Genomic DNA, 21,122 nt, shown 5'->3' on the forward strand with positions numbered 1-21,122 from the left:
CCACACTGCAGGGTGACTATGGGGCATGAGGAAAGGGGAGGCACCCTTTGGGCTTCGATCTGACCTCCCAGTCGCTTCCAGGGTCCAAGACCACCAGCCCAGAGGCACAACGAGGTCCAGACCGACTCGGGGAATTCTCTCGGCCCGGGGTTAAGAGCCCCAGAGCCGGGTGGGGAGGGCCCAGCACCCCCCAGCACCCCCCAGCACCCCCCAGCACCCCCCAGCACCGCCCAGGAACGCGGAGTATCCCGTTTCCCGCGACCCGCCAATCCTCGCCGCGAGGGGGCGGGGCCGCACCTGGGGGGCGGGGCCGGGCGGCGGAGGGGGCGGTGGCGTCCCGGGGCGAGGCGCTGACGTGCGCTCGGCGCACCTGGGCCGGGCAGGTAAGCGCCGGGGCGGGCCGGGGAGCGGCGCTCGGAGTCGCGGGCTGCGCCGGGCGGGCTGTTGCTTCCCCGGCCGCTCGAGGACAGCGGTGGCGCCGGGTGATCGTAGCTGGGGACGGGGCGGAGGTAGCCGGATCGAGAAGAGGTGAGGACGCTAACTTCTGAGCTCTAGCTTCGGAAGTGGGGGCGGGGGGGTGGGGGCGGTTGGGGACACACCCGCCCGCCGAGTTCGGGGTTAGGAACCTTGCTTTGGGGACAGCCTGTTTGGGGAGACCCCCTGGGGTGGGGTGGCTGTCGCCTGGCTTTAGGGAGCTCTGGGGCGGTGCTAGCCCCGAAGTGGCCGCCCCCACCCCCGACCCCACACTTCGCTGTCTACCGCCTTTCCCTCCCTGCCCTCCCGGAGTGCGCTGCTCTCCGCCCCTACCCCTACCCCTACCCCTACACCGGGACGGAGCTCCGGCGCCTCCCCTCCTCCGGTCTTGCTCGGCCGCTGGCCCCGGTGTCCCAAAGAGGGAATTTCCCAGGCCTGCAGGCCCTTAGTCCTGGTGGGTGTTGGAGAAATGTGGGGTAGGGGCGGCCAGGAGCTTTAGCCAGTTTTGTTTAGTTTAGTTTCTTTTTTCCCCCTTGAGTTTGTTTAATGCAGTCAGGCTCCTGCCTTGGGCCTGGGAGACACCCTTGGATTTCCAAGTAGCCAAGCTTGACGCTGGGGAGGGTGGCCCTGGGTGTGGTTGCTCTGGGGGTGAGGCCCTCTTCGCCTGAAGGGGATGGAGGGTGGGTGTGGAAAAATGGGGAAAGTCTCCTAGGCCCAACTGGAAAGGAGGCCCCGGGTGCCACTCTTTACAGGGAGCCTGCTTTGCAGTAGGGAGGTCATCTCTGTCCCAACCCTGCTTTCCTAGGGGATGTCAAAAACATCAAGCCCGGAGAAGGGAGAGAGAGGGAGAAGGTGCTTGTGTAGGAGTTGGTGAAGGCTGGTGCTGACCCAGGAGACTAGATTAGTTTGAGGTGTGTGCGTAATGCATGACAGCAGCACCCAGTACCTTGTGGCTCCCTCTCACCAGCCCCCAACTTCAATCCAGCAGGGAGGAAGGGCATGGGAATTATGGCTAGAGACTTGGAATTCACCTCCAAGCAGGGCTAAACTAAATGGAGGAAAGGTGGGGGAACTTGGAAGATGGTCTTCAGTTCCCTCAGTGGAAAGGGAAAAGCAGGACTACCTGGCAAGGGCGTTTTACTCTGAGCCGAACCATTAGCAGCCCAATCTCGAATCTCGACTTTGAGGTAGTGGTGCCCCTGGAAAGGAATCTGGGCAGGGGCTGCAGAGGTGGCAGTGAAGGGTTTTATAAAGGCCCTGCTCCCTGGAGTGGGTGTGAGAGAGAACAGTTAGTGCCTTGGGGAGGTTGAAAGTATCTGTGCTCAAGGCCCGGTGTGAGGGGAGTGGACGGGTTAGCATCTTTGTTCTTTCGCTGGGTAAGTACCTGTTGGAGACACAGGCCTTGAATTTCACTGTGATGGCCGCTAGCCTAGTTCTGTGGGCATTGAGATTTGGGTGATGAGCGTGTTTAGAAAGAGAACTCTGATTTAGGTGTGTTTGGGGGTGGGTGTCTTGCAGCCTCCTCCCTAGCCACTTCTTGGCTCTTCATGCCGCTGGCATCGTGTTAGTATTTTGGTTTACTCTCTTAGTGTGTGGAAGGAGGGACTTGGAAGGCAGGCTACGGTGGCAGGATTCAGTACAGCACACTCTGACTCAGGAGTGTTGGGTCCAGGCCCCAGATGAAGCACTTTTCTGTGTCTTAATTAACCAGCTATAAAAATAGGAATGATAAGAGTACTACTTCCAGATCATGAGGATGAAATCAAACATGTTAAATAAAAGTGCATATAAAAACTGTAAAGTTGGGACGCCTGGGTGGCTCAGCGGTTGGGCGTCTGCCTTTGGCCCAGGGCATGATCCTGGGGTCCAGGATCGAGTCCCACATCAGGCTCCCTGCACGGAGCCTGTTTCTCCCTCTGCCTGTGTCTCTGCCTGTCTCTCTTGCTGTGTCTCCTATGGATAAATAAATAAAAATCTTAAAAAAAAAAAAAAAAAACCTTGTAAAGTCCATGTAGTTATGAAGGATTGTTGGTATCAAGGTCTTAGCAGCTGAGGGGCATCATCTTTTAAACCTATCTATATCTATCTGTATCTATACATATCTTTTATATGGCCGAGAAATGTCTTAGCTTCCTGTAGTTAAAAAAAATACTACTTGTAGGGGCGACTGGGTGACTCAGTTGGTTTAGCATCTACCTTCGTTCGGCTCAGGTCAGGATCCCAGGATTCTGGGATCGAGCACCTTGTTTTTTGGTGCTCCCTGCTTTGCTCCCTGCTCAGAGGGGAGTCTACTTCTCCTTCACCCTCTGCCCCTCTTCCTGCTTGTTCTCACTTTTTCTCAAATAAATAAAATTTTTAAAAAGAAATACAACTTGTAGTTTTTTTTCCATTTTATTGTAAATTGAAACATCATTATAGGAAAATGTGGATTCTATACGAAAGTATATTTAGACAAGTATAAAATTCAGCCATAATCCTATCACAAGTAACCATTATGAATGTCTTGTTACTTTGGTATATTATTTCTTTTCCTTTTTTTTACCCGTGTGTGTGTATGTGCCATATGTACACAAGTGCATGTTACCTTACAATACACAAGTGCATGTTACCTTACAAGATGGAGATACTACTATACAGTCAATATTGTATGCTGTATTTTCTCCCTTAACCTCATGTTGTAAACATTTCCCCAAACCCAATAAAAATTCTTCAGACACCCCGTTAATGGCTCCTTAGTAGTGCAGCCTGTGAGTATGTAATTAAGCCATCTTCCTCTGTTATTTTGGTTGCTTCCAACTATTTCCTCTCTGCCAGTTTTTAGAGTCCTCGTGGTGGCAAGTGGGGGAGATCTTGGCGACTTTGAGAAGGTGGAGAGGGTTAGCAGCGATGGAGGTAGGGCTTGGAGCAAGGCAGGCTGGGGCGAGGCTGCTCAGGTGTAGTGCCATCTTGAGAGAATGCTGAGAACCCAGGGCTCTAGATCTTAACAATCAATCTCTCCGGGTGGCTGCTTCTCCTTCCCTAACACTATGTGCGGTTCCCTCTGTTGACCCGGTTGCTTTAATTTTTTCTTGATGAGCTGTCGATTAACGAGGATAAGCCCTTTTCTTCAAAGCCTGTGGTCCGTCAAGAAGTGGATTTCACATGTCTGACAAGCAGAGACATGGGACTTACCGGTGCTGCAATAGAAATTCTCAAAAGTCCCTCGTGAGGTTGACCGATGTGCTACCTGGTGTCCTATTCGTCCTTCCCCTGCTCTATCCCCTTTCCAGTAGGATAGGACTTAGAGGTAGAACTTGCCCTTGGGAGGATATGCATTTCTCTCCTCCTTATAAGGTAAATGTTTTCCTCAGTTTGACTGATGGCTTGACTTGCTGCCCTACAAAACAACCTAAATGAGGCCAAGAACATGGGGGTTGGGTTTGGGGGGACAGCTGAATACTGCATGCCAACCTTACCTGCCCACTGTGAGCTGGGCTCCCAGGGGGAAGGTTTCAGTTGCAAGCCTGGTTAATTGGGTCAGAAGGCTCAGGTGAGAGCAGGTCCTGCCTTGCTCTTAAAGTGCCAGAAGCCGGGTTGGGTTTGGGTTTTCCCTGTTTGTTGGGAGTCTGGCAGGGGAAGGAAGGAAGTGGTATTAGGAGCCACCCCCTCAGCTAAGCTCCTCTGAGTGGGAGCCTTCAGCTGACTCAACTGGTTTGGTTTCTGAACTGTGATCCAGGTGGGGATCTTCCTGGGTGGGAAGGTGACTTATTTACCTTCCTTTCCTCGGGCCACTGTGGGGCTCGAGCAGTTCCAGTGTGGATTTCTTCAGGGAGTCTGATGAAAACCGTGTGCTTTCTAAGCGACATTAGTGCTGGACACACAGTAGCCGAAGAACACGTTATTTGTTGAGTGAATGCGATTTTGCTGGCCTCACCTTAGGTAAAGCACGAAATGAGAACACCAAAAAAAACCTAAACACAACATCCAAAGCAAATAGTTCTGTAGTGACCAGTTTTTCCTCAAGGCACCCAATCTGGGCAGGCCTTTGTCTGCTGCTGTGAGTGCTGGCTGTTGCCGAATGTTATCTGCTATGCCCGGGTATTTTTATGAGAATCAATTGCAGACTTTACCCAGGCCGGCTCCTGCAGCCAATGGGTTCACTTTAGCCACGGTGGGGGAGATAAACAGACCCAGGTGGAGGAGGCTGAGCAGAGAGCAGAACTTGCCATGTGATTGTATTTAGCAGTCCAGGGTTAGGAGCTGTAGCATTTGATTATTCTAGGGCTCCTGAACTTTTCCAGACTCAGGTGCAAGGAAGGGTCCTCGGAGCCTTTGTCCCCTATGTTCCCAAGTCTTCTCCCAGCCACTGGATTGTCCTGTGGATAACCAACTCAGACACCCCTTTTCTTGGTACAGAGTCTTTGGCTGACCCAGAGAAAGGAAAGCTGACTTGAGGCCCTGCTCTCCGGATCCCCGTGGATACATTGCCTGTTCATCTCTGTAAGTGAGGACTTTGGAACCAGGACCCACCCCTTGCCTACTTCTCTCTCACCACGATTGTGTCATTTCTTACTAAAATATTCCCATTCGCCTTTCATGGTCTAAAAAGAGAGTACGCTTCAAATTCTTGCCCCTATCTTTGCTGTTTCCATAACATTTTTTCTCCCTTCTCCTGAGATTGAAAAGAGCAATTTCACTTCTCTTCCAAAGTCCTTGGTTTTTCAGGAAGCCTGTGCTCCAGCGGGAATGACATCATCTTTTTTATTTTTCTGCTTCAGGATTTAAATAGAAGAAATGTGATCTACTTACATGATAAGTCTGATTTGGCTAGAACATGAAGTATAAATGGCTTTGGAATGAGAATCAAAAGAACCTTTTAACCTCTTTTCTTTTCTTCCCCACCTGGCACAGTTTATTCCCATATTTAGTTTCTTTGCTGTAATCTAATGAAACTGTAGCTCTATCATACGGGAACAGTGGCTGGGAAAAGTTCCCAGAGGCTGGCCTAATTCTCCTGCTCTCTCCCTCACTCTTTACCCTCCCCCACCCAGATCATGGCCCTCCACCCCCGCAGAGTTCGGCTGAAGCCCTGGCTGGTGGCCCAGGTGGATAGTGGCCTGTACCCTGGGCTCATCTGGCTACACAGGGACTCCAAACGCTTCCAGATTCCCTGGAAACATGCCACCCGGCATAGCCCCCAACAAGAGGAAGAAAATACCATTTTCAAGGTAAAGCACTTCTTCCACCAATCTGACTTGCGATGCTTTCCAGTTCCGTCAGAACTTTCTGGGATTTTTGTTGTTGTTGTTCTGTTTTCTATTTTGGCACAAGGAATATACTACATCCAAAATGCTGATGCATCAGAATGTTTATGAAGGGGGTGCCCAAACTTAGGCATAGTAATTTCTCTTGCTGGGGCATGTCTGTAATGTTTGAGGCTGTTTATTCTTTCGTATTGGTTGAAGGTACTCAACTCACATCCCAAAAGATCCAGGTGCAGTTGACTAAACTGGAAGTGATTGTATTGATGTGGTTGTTCCAAAAGTTCCCAGGGGTCAGCAGATGACTCTCACTCTTCATTCACTCAGGGCTCTTGCTATGAAGAGAGGTGCTTGGGCCTGGGAATGACTCTCCAGACCAGGACAGAACTACTGAGTGTTAGCAGGCTCCTAACATAACCTGTAGATTGGGTGTAGAGGGTCCTCTGAATGTTTTTCTTTTGATATTAAAATACCTTGCTCCATCCATGACTTCTGCTTATAAATTAAAGGTGATTTAGTACAAGTTTTTATTCTACAAGTATGTTTTCTTATATAAAAAATAGCTCTGATATGAGAATTGTTTTGTTTAGCTGAAAACAAGATTGAATCATATGGCATTTTACAAAATTTAGTGAAGCTAGAGGTTGGCCTAAGAAGTAGGTGAGAAGCTGGTTATGGGGAGAGGTATTATGTGGTTTGTAACTCAGGACCCTGTGTCTCTGCTTCAGACCAACTTCTCGGTGCTGGTGAGCCTTCCATCTTATGAGTCGCTTTAGTTTCTGCATCCCCAAGACATGAGGTAGTAAATTTAGTCTTTTCTTCCCCCTATAAGCTGGAAGCTAGAAGTGAAATCCAGTCCCTACCCAGATTGATGCCTCAGGTTCTTGCTGAGCTTGGATCGGAAGAGGTGGGCTCACTCCTCAGAGGAGGCAAGCCATCACAGAGATGTTTTCCACCCAACTCAGTTATATCAGGTATAGATGCAAGAGGTAGAAGAAATATTGGCCTGAGATCATTTAGGAAGAAAGTAAATGAGTGCTTTTAATTTTAAAACAATTATATGAAAATGATAAGGAAAACATCTGTAAGCCAGACTCAATTACTGAAGTTGGGATCGAGAGGGGCATGGGCCTGCCCTGGCTCAGCTGGCCTCTGGTTGTGGCCTTGGTCTGAAAATGGATTTGCTGTTGGTGGTTGAGGGTGGCTGGCCATGGGGGAAGAGGCTGGTTCCTGAAAGCCCTGCTCACGAGAGTGATCTGTGTGCTTAGGGCTTGAGAAAAAGGTGACTGCAGGAAACTTGTTTTATTTATATCTGTATCTCTGTTTGTGGAATGCTAAGGGGAGGGCCTTGGAAGTCAGGAGAAGAGTGAGGGTGCTTTCACAGATCCCAAGCTCTGACAGGCCTTGGGCAGGATATCTGGGGGCGGGAGGGGAGCAGAGGGACACTAGCATTAAATGCTAGTGCCTGCATTTAAGTGCCTGCTCTGTATCCCGTGTCCATGATCTAATTATCGGCAACTCGGTATTACTCTCATGTTGTAGATGCAGAGGCTGAGCCTCTGAGGAGCTAAATAACTTGCCAAAATCACACAGCCAGTAAGGGGTGTGGTCAGGATTTGAACCCAAGCCTATCTGCTACCCCATTCTGACTGCGAGTTGGAGGACCTGGTTTCAAATCCTACTACTATCAGTTGCATATATGGTCTTGAGCAAGTCACATAATCTCTTTGGGCTTTAGCTTCCCCTTCAGTAAAATGGGGATGAAACCAGTCTTACCTGCCTCACAGGATTGTTGTGAGAATTGAGTGAAATAATGTTTGGGGAGGGACTAGTGAATTACCATTTCTGGAAGAGGAGTAGGGACCTGCACAGTGACCTGAGAGTCAGAAGCAAGACTCAGAATGGGTTTAAATAAGTCATGTTTATAAATCACACTGATTGCCATGTGGTGGGTACCTCCCCCTGCTGCATCAGCCTTGGGCCCTCTGCACCATCTTGAGTGGGCCCTGAGGGGGAATGACTGTGTTGCGAGCAAGAAGCCGGGGTTGTGGTTCTGGGTTAGTCTGGCTGTTCTCCATGGAGGGACAGGGGTTTAGGGAGCCACAGAAATATGTAGACCTGTGCCAAAGTCAGCATAGCCCAAGCCAGCTGGGTGGGGCCAGAGTGGGAGTGGGCACAGGGGATCAGATAAACGGAAGGGAAATGTGGTGAGGTAGCAGTCAGGTACCACCAGGTGCAACTGGAGATGTGCTTCTCAGATACTGCAGACCAGTGAAGATGCAGTCCCTTGTAGGGAGCTGGATGGAACGGTGGCTGCACAGCCACATCAGGCAGCACCACTTTGTCAGACCTCTTCGTTCTCTACTGCAAAACAAATGCAGCTGCCCCTGTCTTGAGGCCATGGTAAGAAGTGAGCCTGAATCAGAAGAGCAGGATTTAAATTTGTATTGGCAGAAACTTCCTCATGATCCATCAGGCTCTGGGGGATAGGGACTGAGGGAGATCAGCGAGCTCAACAGATGGGGCAGAAATTTTCCATTTCAGCTTGAGGTCAGAAGCAGAGGCAGGGGTTGGGACTGGACAACGTGCTCTGTTCGCTTGAACAAGTTTGGGGTGTGTTTCCTGGTTTTGAGTACTCTGCTAATGACATCTCCCTTTTCTGCATCAGAACATAATGTCCTGAAGAAAGCATAGAGATCTGAGAATATGTTAGCAGTGGGGGGGAGTGGGATATCCTGGGAGCAGAAACCTACATGCCTTTAGACCTGGAAACTGAAAATCAGAGAGGAGGAGCCAGAGTGGCTTTAGCTCATGCCACTGGGCCCTGGTGTTTGCAGCAAAGTATTTCCAGTGAAGTGGGACTTTGAGGAACTAGGGAAGGGAAGGAGGTGTGGGTTGACTTGGACATGGGACTAGCTGAATGAGGCCCTCCGCCTTTAGCTGAACTCCCAGGGTATGCTTCCTGCCCTCCTACAGGCTATTATTTTTCTACACTTGTTTTCTACAATTACTTATCCATCAGACTGAAGAATGTAGAGGGAGGGAACAGCAAGGCCAAACTCTTCATATCACATGCCATCTCCCCTTGTCTTATTATATAAGTAATTAATGTCAAATATGCCCCCCACCCTCCAATTACCTGAAATCCTGCTATCCAAAGTTACCATTAGCATTTTAGTGTATACAGTGGATGCTTGAACAGCATGGGTTGGAACTGTGCAGGTCCACTTATTTATTTTTAAGTTTATTTGTTTAAGTAATCTCTACACCCATCGTGGGGCCCGAACTTGCAACCTGGAGCTCAAAAGCTGCAGGCTTCTGACTGAGCCAGCCAGGTGCCCCTGCACTGGTCTACTTCTGTGATTTTTTTTTTTTTAAATAAATACAGTATCGTAAATTATATTTTCTCTTATGATTCTTTTAATAGTATTTTCTTTTCTCTAGTTTACTTTATTGTAAGAAGATAGTATATAAGATACAAAATACATGTTAAACTACTGTTACCAGTAAGATAATTAAGTTTTAGAAAGTCAAAAATTATATATATGGATTTTTGATAGTGCAGGGGTTGGTATTCTGACCTCTGTATTGTTCAAGGGTGAACTGTATTTTTTCCAGACTTTTCTTTATTTTCAACCCTTATTATAGCCATTCTTGACAGGTGGTGCTGGCACTGACAGTTGAGATAAGGCTCCTCCTTTCAAAAGATTGTGTTTGCATATGGCTTAATTTCCCTCAGGCCCTGCCTGGCCTGGTCCTGAGGGTGGTGTTTCTTCCTACAGGCTGTGTAAGTTGGGTTCAGATGGCGGGGCAGTCAGGCAGGGGTCTACATTGCATGTGTGTCTGTGTGTGAGAGGGTGAGCACACATGGTAGTGTTTCTGGGCAACAACAGGCATTCACTGCAGTTTCCTGTTCCTCAGGCGTGGGCTGTGGAGACAGGGAAGTACCAGGAAGGGGTGGATGATCCTGACCCAGCTAAATGGAAGGCCCAGCTTCGCTGTGCTCTCAACAAGAGCAGGGAATTCAACCTGATGTACGATGGCACCAAGGAAGTACCCATGAACCCAGTGAAGATATATCAAGTGTGTGACATCCCCCAGCCTCAGGGGTCGATCATTAACCCAGGTGAGGCCCCAGCTGCTGGGGGGACAGGTGGACAGTAAGCCCTGTTTTGGGTTGGACTCTTAAAGAGAGAATTGACTTGAAAATTGTTTACAAAGTTTAAGATTGGTAAAAGCAAGAAACTCTTCTCCTAAGAAGGACCCAGAGAACAAAAGATGTAAAGTCAGCAAAGTCTCGTTCACTTATGGGAATAGTTACTAGCCTGACTGCTTAAAGCATGAGAAAGTAGAGGGAATATAGAGTCCTACTGCAGGAATAGCTTCCTGTGGGACTCAACACTGAGAGGAGAGGCCAAGTAGTTTTAAAGATGGAGGAATTAAAACTTAGAAGGTTTGGGGATCCCTGGGTGGCGCAGCGGTTTGGCGCCTGCCTTTGGCCCAGGGCGCGATCCTGGAGACCCGGGATCGAATCCCACGTCGGGCTCCCAGTGCATGGAGCCTGCTTCTCCCTCTGCCTGTGTCTCTGCCTCTCTCTCTCTGTGACTATCATAAATAAAAAAAAACAAAAAACAAAAAACAAACTTAGAAGGTTTGAGTTCTGAACCTTGCTCTTATCACTTTGGTCCTTGTGGGACATTGAAGCAAGTCATTTGAACTTTAAGCCTCAGTTTCTTCAATGGCAAAATCTGGGCTCTCATCTTTCCTGCCTACTTGAAAGACTATTGTAAGACTCAATTGACATGACATTTAAGAGCTATTAAGTTCTCTCTGAAAATGTTGGGTGAGTGATTATTTAATTTGTAGGATACTTTCTCTAAGAGAATACCACCTGATCCTATTTACCTAACGCTTAGTAAATACCAAGAGCTAAATAATTAAGACTTGTTCTCCAATGAATCTAGTGAGGCCCTGCCAAAAGGGAAGGGTCTGTCCTCACATTATACTTACAAAGTGGAGAAGTTGGCATCCTTGAGTCCTTTAAAGGGATGCTAACATGTAGCAAGAGGTTTACAGTAGGAATTAAGAGATTTCTAGGGAAAGGGATAGGGTCTGCAACTCCTACATAGAGCCATTAGAGCTCAGTAGGAGGAGTTAGAGCCAGAGGTTAATACACCTTTGGTGCCCACTCCTTTTGGCTAGGGCATTGAGGGTACACACTGAACCCCAGGGAGTGTCTGTACTAATGGTACTTAGCATGTACAATGGATCAGCTGCAAGGATGACCGTGCAACCCCAGGGGCTCACCTGTGGGCTTATGTGTCTGTTTCTTGGTTAGGATCCACTGGATCTGCTCCTTGGGATGAGAAGGATAATGATGTAGATGAAGAAGATGAGGAAGATGAGCTCGATCAGTCACAACACCATGTTCCCATCCAGGACACCTTCCCCTTCCTGAACATCAATGGTGAGTGGGAGATGGTAGGTGGTACAGAAGAATGAAGGGGGTGGAACAGGCTTTGACTTTGTACTGCTGACCTCTCAGGCCCCACTGCATGGGGAGCAGTGACCATGCCCTATAGTCAAGCTGCTGGTCTATTAGCAAGTAGAGGTCATAGACAAGGGAACTTTGCTGGTCCAGTTATCCCAGTGGGCAACTTCCAGGCATAGAGAACATCTTCTGAATCTTACAGATAATTCAGAGAAATTAAACATTTAAATTAATTCTCAATCCCACATACAAATACATCAGTTATCATAAATTTCACTGATTTCCTTGAGGCCAAGTGCAGATATAATTTTGATGGATAATAGGCAAACTCGTCCACTATTTCCCTTGTTATAAATTTCGTGTCACTTTCTTAGCAGGGTCTACTCTGCTGAGGCTATATCATGGGGGAACTTGTAGTTTCTACAGCTCTTAATACTAAGCTTTGATAGAATTTATCTGCAAGAGATGTTTTGCTGCTTTTATGGACTTTTTGAATTCAGTATCTCAGGAAAAATGAGTGGAGAGGTTGGAAGGTCACTGTGACAGAACAGGCACTGATTCTTCCATTGCACATTCTGAGGATGCTCAAACACAGGGTGAAGTGCTCTTCAGCATCTTCACTTGAACTGTCCACTGAAATGCTCCTAGTCTAATGCCATGCATTAGTTGAGAAGCTTGTCACTGCCTTTTTAGTTCCATCTGGCTGCTATGGGTCAAATGAGACACTTGTGCCACTTAGAAAATTTATCAAGATGATTCCTTTGGGATTTTGGAGTACCTACTCTAGATGATTCCCTTACCTTTGAGAATCAGGAAATGACTCTTATTACCTGTCCTCTTGCTCTCCTTCACTTAACCTGCCATTTATGTCTTTACAACCAAGTGATGAGTAAAGAAAAATATCATTGAGCTATTTCAGGTCAATATTGCCACATGCTATATTCCCACTTAGTGATTTTGAGTTGGATATCTGGAAATATGAGATCCTTTCCCAAATCTTTGGCTGACTCGTTGTTATTTTCACCCCTTAAAAGATACAACCTATTTCAAGGATCATGATTTCCTGTTTCTGTTCATATTATACTAAAGCTAATGTTGTATGGCCTTATGTTATGGGTTGCTTTGGATCATTTTTGGGAAGATGTGGGACATCTTAAAAAAGTAGGAGGGCTCAGTCAGTTGGGCATCCAACTCTTTCTCAGGGTCCTGGGATAAAACCCCAAGTTGGGCTCCCGGCTCAGTGGAGAATCTGCTTGAGATTCGTGTTCTCTCTCTTTCTCTATCCCCTCCCCCCTCATTTGTGCACTTGCTTTTTCTTTCTCTCTCTCTCAAATAATAAGTAAATCTTTAAAAATAAAAAGTAAAAACAAAAAAGTAAACTAGGTACATAGATTTAACCAGACTTCTGCACAAAGGGTCAAAGAAACATTAACTTCTATGATTTCAGAGCTGTTGGGGCAGAAGAAGAATTGTTGAAGAATAGATGCCTAAGAAGTGAGGCTAGAAGGAGAAATCTGTAGACTTTGGAGTGAGCCAACTTTGAGAATAGCAGGAAAATAGGATGGGTATTTCATTTTCTTTCTTAAAAGCTTTAATCAGATACTTTTGAATAAGTATTGGTTTTACATGGTTTAAAATTCATAATGGTACAAAAAGGTAATAATTGCAAGGTTTTCCTTCCTTTCTGTCTCTGAACCCTGTTCAGTTTCCCTGGAGGAAACTGTGATCTTTTCAGATTTTTGGGTATCCTTCCAGATGTTTTGTGCATGTAAAAGTATTTGTTTTTAATGGAATTTCTATACTCTCAAAGCTAATCAGCTAATTCAATTAAGTTCATTTTATTTTATTTTTTTAAGATTTTACTTATTTATTCGAGAGAGGAGAGAGAGAGAGAGAGAGAGAGAGAGAGAGAGAGGCAGAGACACAGGCAGAGGGAGAAGCAGGTTCCATGCAGGGAGCCCGATGTGGGACTCGATCTCGGGACTCCAGGATCATGCTCTGGGCCGAAGGCAGACGCTCAATTGCTGAGCCACCCAGGCGTCCCAATTAAGTTCATTTTAAAGAAGACATCCAATTTCTATTTGATTGCTGGAGTCACAATCTGCAACAGGGAACCTTTCATTCATGTTCATTCTCATTTAACCCCAGAAAAAACTCACATGTCTGATAATCTTCAGCAAATGCAGGTTTTATGGGAGAACTAATATGATTAGGAAGTAGAAGCAGGGGAACTGTATTTCTTATTGTGTGTGTGTGTGTGTGTTAGTTGTGGGGATCACTGATGGGCTGCCACAATGAGTCATAGTCCCGTGTTTGGCTCTTATCTATTGACTTTGTTGGGTTTTAGAGCCCCAATCCAGGTGATGTACATGCGTGGTGCCCCTGCCCGCTCACCCACATCCTTCTGTTCTAGGTTCTCCCATGGCACCAGCCAGTGTGGGTAACTGCAGCCCTGAAGCAGTGTGGCCCAAAACTGAACCTCTGGAAATAGATGTACCCCAGACACCTATACAGCCCTTTTATAGCTCTCCAGAGCTGTGGATCAGCTCTCTCCCAAGTAAGTGAGACTTAATCTTTCTAGCTAGGTCTCCAGCTCCTATTCTAGTCCCTTCCCTGCCCCACCTGCTGCTTCTATTTCTTTGCCATGTATAGAATAGCTACCTGTCCTATAGGCAGCCTCTGTGTCTGGTTCCTGGTTGACCAATGAATCATCAGGGAAGAAGTGAAGAAACATTAGTTCACGTCTGCTTGCCCAAGGTGATGCTGACTGGTTGTAGCTCTAGGTTACTCACCTCTTAGGTGGGTGTAAAGCCTAGGTTAATCAATTTGGCTAGGGGATCTGGGCACAAGGCCAGTTGTGGGATAGGAAGATTAATGGCCATGGATTTGATCAAGAAAATTCTTCTTGGATTTTGAGGGGATTTTGGAAGGGAGAAAAATCTTTCTAAATTGAACACAAATTGATCTCAATGAAGAATCAATGTCACTGTCTCATCTCCCTTTCCACACTATACATGGTGGTAGTAGGGATAGGATGGGGATGTGAGGGCTAGTATTTTGTCCAAGAGGCTAATAGCTTTGATCGTCTTACAGGGTTCATTTGAGACCTGATGGGTGAAAATTTACTTTGCCGTGAACTGTGTCCTTTTATGGTAAATTATTAGAACAGATCCACAGTGTGTGCTGTGTAATTTTCATAAAAGACAAGATGGCTTGGCATTTTTCCTTATTCTTCTGGTTTCTTTAAAGACGAGACCCAAACCAGATACCTTAGTTTTTGGGTCCTTTTAATGCCACTGATGTGAAGACTCGGTCAGTGTAAATGAGGGACTGGACCCAGAAGTTTGCTTGAAGAAATTCTAGCACTTAGGGTGTAATGATTAAACAGATAGTATATGTGGACCTTGAACTGTCTGCTTTTAAGGCAGTCTTTTGAGTGAGTATTCCAGGGATAGGCTGAGGTCTTCCTTTGTTGTAGGAAGAATAACTACGGTAGTGACCTTCCTGAATGCTAGCTGAAAAGTGGCTTGATCTTGATGGACTTGCATGAGTCTCAGGGATAGACAGGCAGAGCATTAGAGCAGGATTCTCACTGTCCTCTCTCAACTTGCAGTGACTGACCTGGACATCAAGTTTCAGTACCGTGGGAAGGAATACGGGCAAACCATGACTGTGAGCAACCCCCAGGGCTGCCGGCTCTTCTATGGCGACCTGGGTCCCATGCCTGACCAAGAAGAGCTCTTTGGTCCTGTCAGCCTGGAACAGGTCAAGTTCCCAGGGCCAGAGCATATCACCAATGAGAAGCAGAAGTTGTTCACCAGTAAACTGCTAGATGTCATGGACAGAGGACTGATCCTGGAGGTCAGCGGTCATGCAATTTATGCCATCAGGCTGTGCCAGTGCAAGGTGTACTGGTCTGGGCCATGTGCCCCATCACTTGTTGCCCCCAACCTGATTGAGAGGCAAAAGAAGGTCAAACTATTTTGTCTGGAAACGTTCCTTAGTGGTAAGTCTTTTTTCAGAAGGTTGGTGTCTGGGAACTTCTCCCTAGAAGTAGGTTTTCCACCTTACCTACCCACTTTCCTGGCTCTGCAAAGATCTTAATAAAAAAAAACTCATGGAGGAAGTGAAGGTAGAACAGAACCTTAGTTCTGAAAAATGAAAGTGGCCTGGGCAACAAAGAAGGGCATTCCACTCTAAAGCTATGTACTTGGAAGCTATTTTTAGGTTGGTTGTGACTCTTTTAGTGACAGAAGAGGGAGACAGCCTTGTCATTACTACCAAATGCCACTAATGCCACCTTAACTTTGGAAGCTGAATTCATCATAATCAGCAAAACATATACTCTTCTCATTTGGGAAATATCAGAGTGGCAAATTCAAGCAGACAAATTTAGGGAGAACACTGAGATATAGATTTCACAATATCAGTTGAACCCCAGGTCTAGTTTAGTGATGTCCAATAGAACCCTCTGAAATGATAAAAACGTTCTCTATTTGTGTTGTCCACAACAGCCCACATGGAGCTAGTGAGCACATAAATAAATGTGACTCATATGATGAAGAAACTATTTAATTTTAATTAATTTAAATGTAATAACCACATGTGGCTAGTGGCCACCACACTGGACACCATAAAAGATGGTATTTACTGAGTGGATATGGAATGGCTCCAGTACACCAAATTTGCTCTTCCACCTTCTACAGATCTCATTGCCCACCAGAAAGGACAGATAGAGAAGCAGCCACCATTTGAGATCTACTTATGCTTTGGGGAAGAATGGCCAGATGGGAAACCCCTGGAAAGGAAACTCATCTTGGTTCAGGTGAGGATATGAGGATGTGTCAACAACTCTTAGCCTTTTTACGAATGCGTCAGCCTCTAGGACTAGGGTTGTGCTGAGCAAAGATCCATCAGCCGATGTGCATTTTAATCCCACCAGATAGAGTAGCAGACTCAAGCTTTGTTTAAGAACCAAGTAGGTCCTATCAAAGTAGGATCAGGCTGGAGCACACAGGGTCCTCATAGTAGATGCTAGGTTTAGTGAAGAACTTATCTTGCATTCTCTTACTGACATTTGAGTCTTGGCTGAAACCTAACAGGATAGGATCCTTTCCAGCTCTTTTAGAAAAACCTTTTGAGTTACTTTTAAGGATGTAACCTTATTTTAGTAAGTGGCAGCAAGACCACTTGGGTTTGGTCTATGGATTGTAAAAAAAGATAGTCAATAGATGTAATGTGGGTAAAAGTCTCACTAAATAAGCAGCTATTTATTTAGGCATGTGACGTGATGAAAGATATAGGGTCTTTGCCTTCATTTGAACCAAGGTCTAGAGTGAACCTTGGCAAGATGGTCCAGACAGATAAAGGCATACCCTGTATCTAGACATAAGAGTTGGGGGCTTCCCCAGGGCCTCACTAACCCTTTCTATAATCTTGAGTCCCCTCTGCTCTTTAAAAATACCTTTTCTTCAGTGGATACCTGTGTGCTCTGTGTCCTGAACAGGTCATTCCAGTGGTAGCTCGGATGATCTACGAGATGTTTTCTGGTGATTTTACACGGTCCTTTGACAGTGGCAGTGTCCGCCTGCAGATCTCAACTCCAGACATCAAAGATAACATCGTTGCTCAACTGAAGCAGCTGTACCGCATCCTCCAAACCCAAGAAAGCTGGCAGCCCATGCAGCCCACCCCCAGCATGCAACTACCCTCTGCTCTGCCAGCCCAGTAATCATGAATGCCATCTTTTTTACAATACTGTACATATATTTTTTATTATTCAGATTTAACCAGCTTCAAAACCTCTTCTTTCTAACAATGTTAGTGGTCTCCAATCCTCCACATATCTGGCTTTTGAAGTTGATTTAATTTATGGAAAAATCACCCTTCATATTCCCCCTTTCTTTTTTAAACCTCCCAATGTTAGTGTAAAATAGTAGGAGATTTGGCCTGGGACTTCAGACACCAGCATTCTAGCTGCAGCTCTGCTTCAGTGGTGTGACCTTGAACCACCAAATCATTTAACCTCTAGGCTTCAGATTCATTATTGTAAAATGAAGGGGTTGGAACAATGCCTGAAATAATGCCAGTTAAAACTCTGACCTGATGACTTCATTCTACTTGTACAAGGCAAAACTGCCTGGAACAGAACCCTTCTGCATTGTTCTTGCACCACATTTTTTTCTTGCTTTCATTAAAGTTCCCTCAAGCGCTGATTTGTCCAACATTGATCTCCGTTTGACCTGTTCTGCTAGTATAGTAAGCTGGCTCCCTGACGGGGTAAGTGAGAGGGAGGAGAGCTGGCTGGTTGCTTAGGAACCAAGCTTGATATCTAAATAGAAATAGGTGCCAAAGTCTGAAAGTCACCTGGTCCGTGGAGGAAAAGCTCATAAACTGAGCTCCTAAAGGCAATCTGTCAACAGAAGGCCCAGGGATTCTGCAGTTGGTTGTCAGTTGTTTCCCTTGCCACCAAATAACACTGTGCATGTGGTAGATGAGAGTATGTAACTCAGTGGTACCTTTCAGAGAGGATAGAGCTCTTTCTTTTTCTTCCTTGAGGAAGACCCGGGAGTGAGCAAGGTATGCAGGACAAACTCCTCACTAAAAAAGGGGTAATTCCTTCTTGTTTGGGAATTTTTCCAGTGTTATTATCATTTGGATTTTTTTTTTTTTTTTTTTTTTTTACAAGAGTGAATGCTTCTCCCTTCTTGTGGAGGTAGCTGGGTGTGAACTACTCAGGTGATGATTGGTTGTAGAACATTGCAGCTACAGCTGTCATAGACTGGTCTTATCTATTAACTTTTGCTCAGTGTCTGACCTTTCTGCCTTAAAAAAAAAAAAAAACGTAAAAAAAAGTAGAATTTAAACTCCAAGACCTAAATGGAAAACAAGATGTTAATCTCTAGTTGCAGGCCCCTAATCCTTTTGAATACTGATGCCGATCAGTGCCAGGCCGTTGTAAGAAAACCCATGTCTAGTGTGCTACCCTTGAACTGGGCCATCCGCTACTTGCTACTGAAGTTGAATTAGCTGAACACTGAGGCTAGCTTCAAAAACCATAAGCTCAATTCAGTTACAGTTGACAATGGGACTTATTTAGAATGTGTAAGCTGTGGTTTTAGGGTCTCTAAGGGTCTCTAAGTCTCTACACTACTGTGTAAGTAGTGGGATCTGCTGTTACTAAAATATGACCAGGAGAAATCTGGGTAAATGCCAGGTGCTCAGCTGGGGGCAGAAGTTGGGCTTGTAGAGACCAGGAAACATGCAAGATATAGAAGCTTTATATATATATATTTTTTAAGATTTTATTTATTCATGAGAGACACAGAGAGGCAGAGACACAGGCAGAGAGAGAAGCAGGATCCATGAAGGGAGCCCGATGTGGGACTTGATCCCAGGACTCCAGGATCATGCCCTGGGCAGAGGGCAGGCACTCAACCTCTGAGCCACCCAGTCGTCCCAAAACTTTATATTCTTTGGTCATTTTGAGCAAGTAACGTGAAGGATTCATTTGGTGTCTGCTCACTCTGTAACTGCACAGCTCAAAGTTGGGAGGGCAACTGCTAGATCTGGGTAGTCCTTCTCCCTTATGATGGGAGAGGCTAATAGCCACGCTCTCCTTCTTGATGGGGGCCCAGATAATTTGAGCTGGCAAAGTGTTGAAGATTGTATTCTTAAGGGCCAAGAAGGCTCACACACTTGTAGTATGTGACTCTAATGAAATGTTTACAAAGATCCAGAGGAATGGAGGAGTGGTTTTATGTAGTCCTCATTAAAGAGCCCAGTTTCTTCCAATGTTTTTTTTTTTTTCTTTTAATAATTTTCAGAATGCTGGGAGAGGAGCCCTTGGGTGGCTCTGTTGCTCTGTTGGTTAAGTGTTGGATTCTTGATTTTGGTTCAGGTCATGATCTCAGGGTCATGAGATTGAGCCCCACATCTGGCTTCATACTCAGTGGGGAGCTGCTTGAGATTCTCCATCTCCCTCTTCTTCTGCCACCCCTTCTCCACACCGCTTGCACACTCCCTAATAATAAATAAATCTTAAACAACAACAACAACAAAAACCCAAAAAAAGAACCCACAAAAAATGCTGGGAGTGTGCATGCCAGGCTGTCCACTGGTCTCCCTCAGTATTCCTTCTCTGGTTCTCATGGATAGATAGATACCAGGTGCGGTTTCTTCCTTGGAGTGTTATCTCCTTTGCTGGCTGTATCACACAGACTCTTGGTGTGTTCTACTTCCTTGCCTCCACCTTGCTTAAGAGTGGAAAGGGATTTGGATGATGCCATTACCTCTTCTGTTTGTTCTCCGCCAACCTGGATTAGTTCAGAATGAAACCAGAACACTAGGGATAAATTGGGAGGGCAAGTGCTGGATCTGGGCTTGTCCCTTTCCCCATATAATTAATTAGGCCTCTGTTTATATGTCCCCATATCTTCCTTTCTCAGAGTAATCAGTCCCCTTGCAACTGTTCAGCATCTGTGTCCTATTTGACCCCAAACTCCCTGAAGGTAGGGATGGTGTGCCTTGGACTTTGCTGCCAATGTCTGCTACATGCTCTGTTCCCAACTAGAACTGATCCTTGACCACCACCACTTGGCACTGCTACAGGCTCACTTACGCTAAGTGTTTCTTGATAAACATAGTACAGTACGGCAGATGTATTTTCTTAAGATTTTTTTTTAACGTTTTCTCTTTCCCTACGTTACCTTATTGTAAAAGAATACAATATACGATGTTGCTCTAACAAACGTATGTGTTGCCTGTTTATATTATTAGAACCGCTTCTGGTCAGCAGTAGGGGATTAGTAAAGTTGGGGGGGGGGGTGGGGTGGTGGTGGTGGTTAAAAGTCCTATTCAGAGTTTCTACTGTGGGGAGGGGGAGGGGGGGCACTCCCTACCACCCGCGGTTGTGCAAAGGTCAACTGTAATTGGTTCTTCGAATAAATGAATGAACTGAACGAAATCTTTCATTTTATAGACTTACTGCTAGTGACCACGGGAAAATTAAATATGGGGAGTGTGGGGGGGGGGGAGGCAAAAAAAAAAAAAGTCGTAGAATTCGTTTCTAGTCTGTGCTTCTGACTCCCTTGGGTGTTAGGCCGGGAGCTCCCTCCCTCCTTCGGGGCTGGTTCCACCTTCTCAGGAGGCACCGACGTGGAGCCGCGAGTGACACCCCCAGTGGGGGAGCCCGCAGTTGCCTCTGCTCTGCCCACGGAGCAATAAATTCAATAAACTCAATAAATTCGGGCCATTTTCTCAGAGGGCCTTTCTCTGCCTCTGAGGTGTTAACCCTTAAGGGGAGTAACACCTGGTTCTCACCTGACTGAAAGCCTCCGCCTCTCTGCTCGGTTCTCACGTGGAATCAGAAAACCGAATTCCTCGAACTTGAGCACCGTCAAAGTGTTTTTTTTTTTTTTTAAATTTTTTCTTTTTCAATCTATTCCGTACGTTGTGATACGGACACACACAATAAATGTGAATAATACTCGAGTATTAATAATACTCGCGCCCTTCACAGCCTGCTCGGTTAGAGGCCGAGTCCTCTCAGATTGAGCATTTAGGCGGTCGAAGCACGCAACCAACTCACAGGTGAGGAGACTCCGCAAAACACGTGGCTTGTCCCGAGGGAGGCTTCGTTTTGGGGGGGGGGGGACGCACGTCTTCCCGGGCACAAGCGGAGTCATCGCGTTGCGCGCCCTTCTCCGGCTCCCGCGACGGACGACACACGACGCCAGGCCGCGTGAGCGCAGCTGCAGCCGGCCCGTCGCGCCAGGCCCCGCCTCCTTTCGTGCACTTCCGCCCGCCCCACCCCCGTTCCGACGCAGACGGGCGGGGCCGGCCTCTGTCTGGCCGGAAGGGGCCGGGCCGCAGGCGCCCACACTTCCGGCGCGGCCGGGCCGGAGGTTCTAACGCGT

The 21,122-nt window shown here is 46.5% G+C and overlaps 1 protein-coding gene and 1 long non-coding RNA gene across 3 annotated transcripts; one reads left to right on the plus strand and one right to left on the minus strand.

The window, feature by feature from the left end:
* Window positions 1–312: 312 nt before the first annotated feature.
* IRF6 (interferon regulatory factor 6) lies at window positions 313–19,955 on the plus strand. Of its 2 annotated transcripts, none has more exons than XM_072733352.1 (9): window positions 313–383; window positions 4,870–4,953; window positions 5,505–5,681; window positions 9,636–9,840; window positions 11,053–11,181; window positions 13,619–13,762; window positions 14,819–15,211; window positions 15,912–16,030; window positions 16,712–19,955. In XM_072733352.1, exons 3-9 carry the CDS (start codon window positions 5,508–5,510, stop codon window positions 16,934–16,936), a joined length of 1,389 nt encoding a protein of 462 aa, XP_072589453.1. In that variant the 5' UTR covers window positions 313–383; window positions 4,870–4,953; window positions 5,505–5,507; the 3' UTR covers window positions 16,937–19,955. The 2 variants fall into 2 exon arrangements, with proteins under 2 accessions (XP_072589453.1, XP_072589452.1); XM_072733351.1 differs by having other exon boundaries at window positions 350–528.
* On the minus strand, window positions 18,494–21,002 carry LOC140595008 (uncharacterized). Its single transcript, XR_011996393.1, has 2 exons — window positions 20,527–21,002; window positions 18,494–19,520 (listed from the first exon to the last, which is right to left on the minus strand). It is a non-coding gene; the product is annotated as an uncharacterized lncRNA (long non-coding RNA).
* Between the last annotated feature and the right edge of the window lie 120 nt (window positions 21,003–21,122).

This window comes from Vulpes vulpes, chromosome 13 (assembly GCF_048418805.1).
Source record: "Vulpes vulpes isolate BD-2025 chromosome 13, VulVul3, whole genome shotgun sequence".
Taxonomy (NCBI): domain Eukaryota; kingdom Metazoa; phylum Chordata; class Mammalia; order Carnivora; family Canidae; genus Vulpes; species Vulpes vulpes.

Coding starts and splice junctions, on each gene's coding strand:
- IRF6 (XM_072733352.1), top strand. CDS start 5,508: ATGGCCCTCCACCCCCGCAGAGTTCGGCTGAAGCCCTGGCTGGTGGCC. Junction 9,841..11,052: donor GGGGTCGATCATTAACCCAG/GTGAGGCCCCAG, acceptor TTTCTTGGTTAG/GATCCACTGGATCTGCTCCT. Junction 16,031..16,711: donor GGAAACTCATCTTGGTTCAG/GTGAGGATATGA, acceptor TGTCCTGAACAG/GTCATTCCAGTGGTAGCTCG.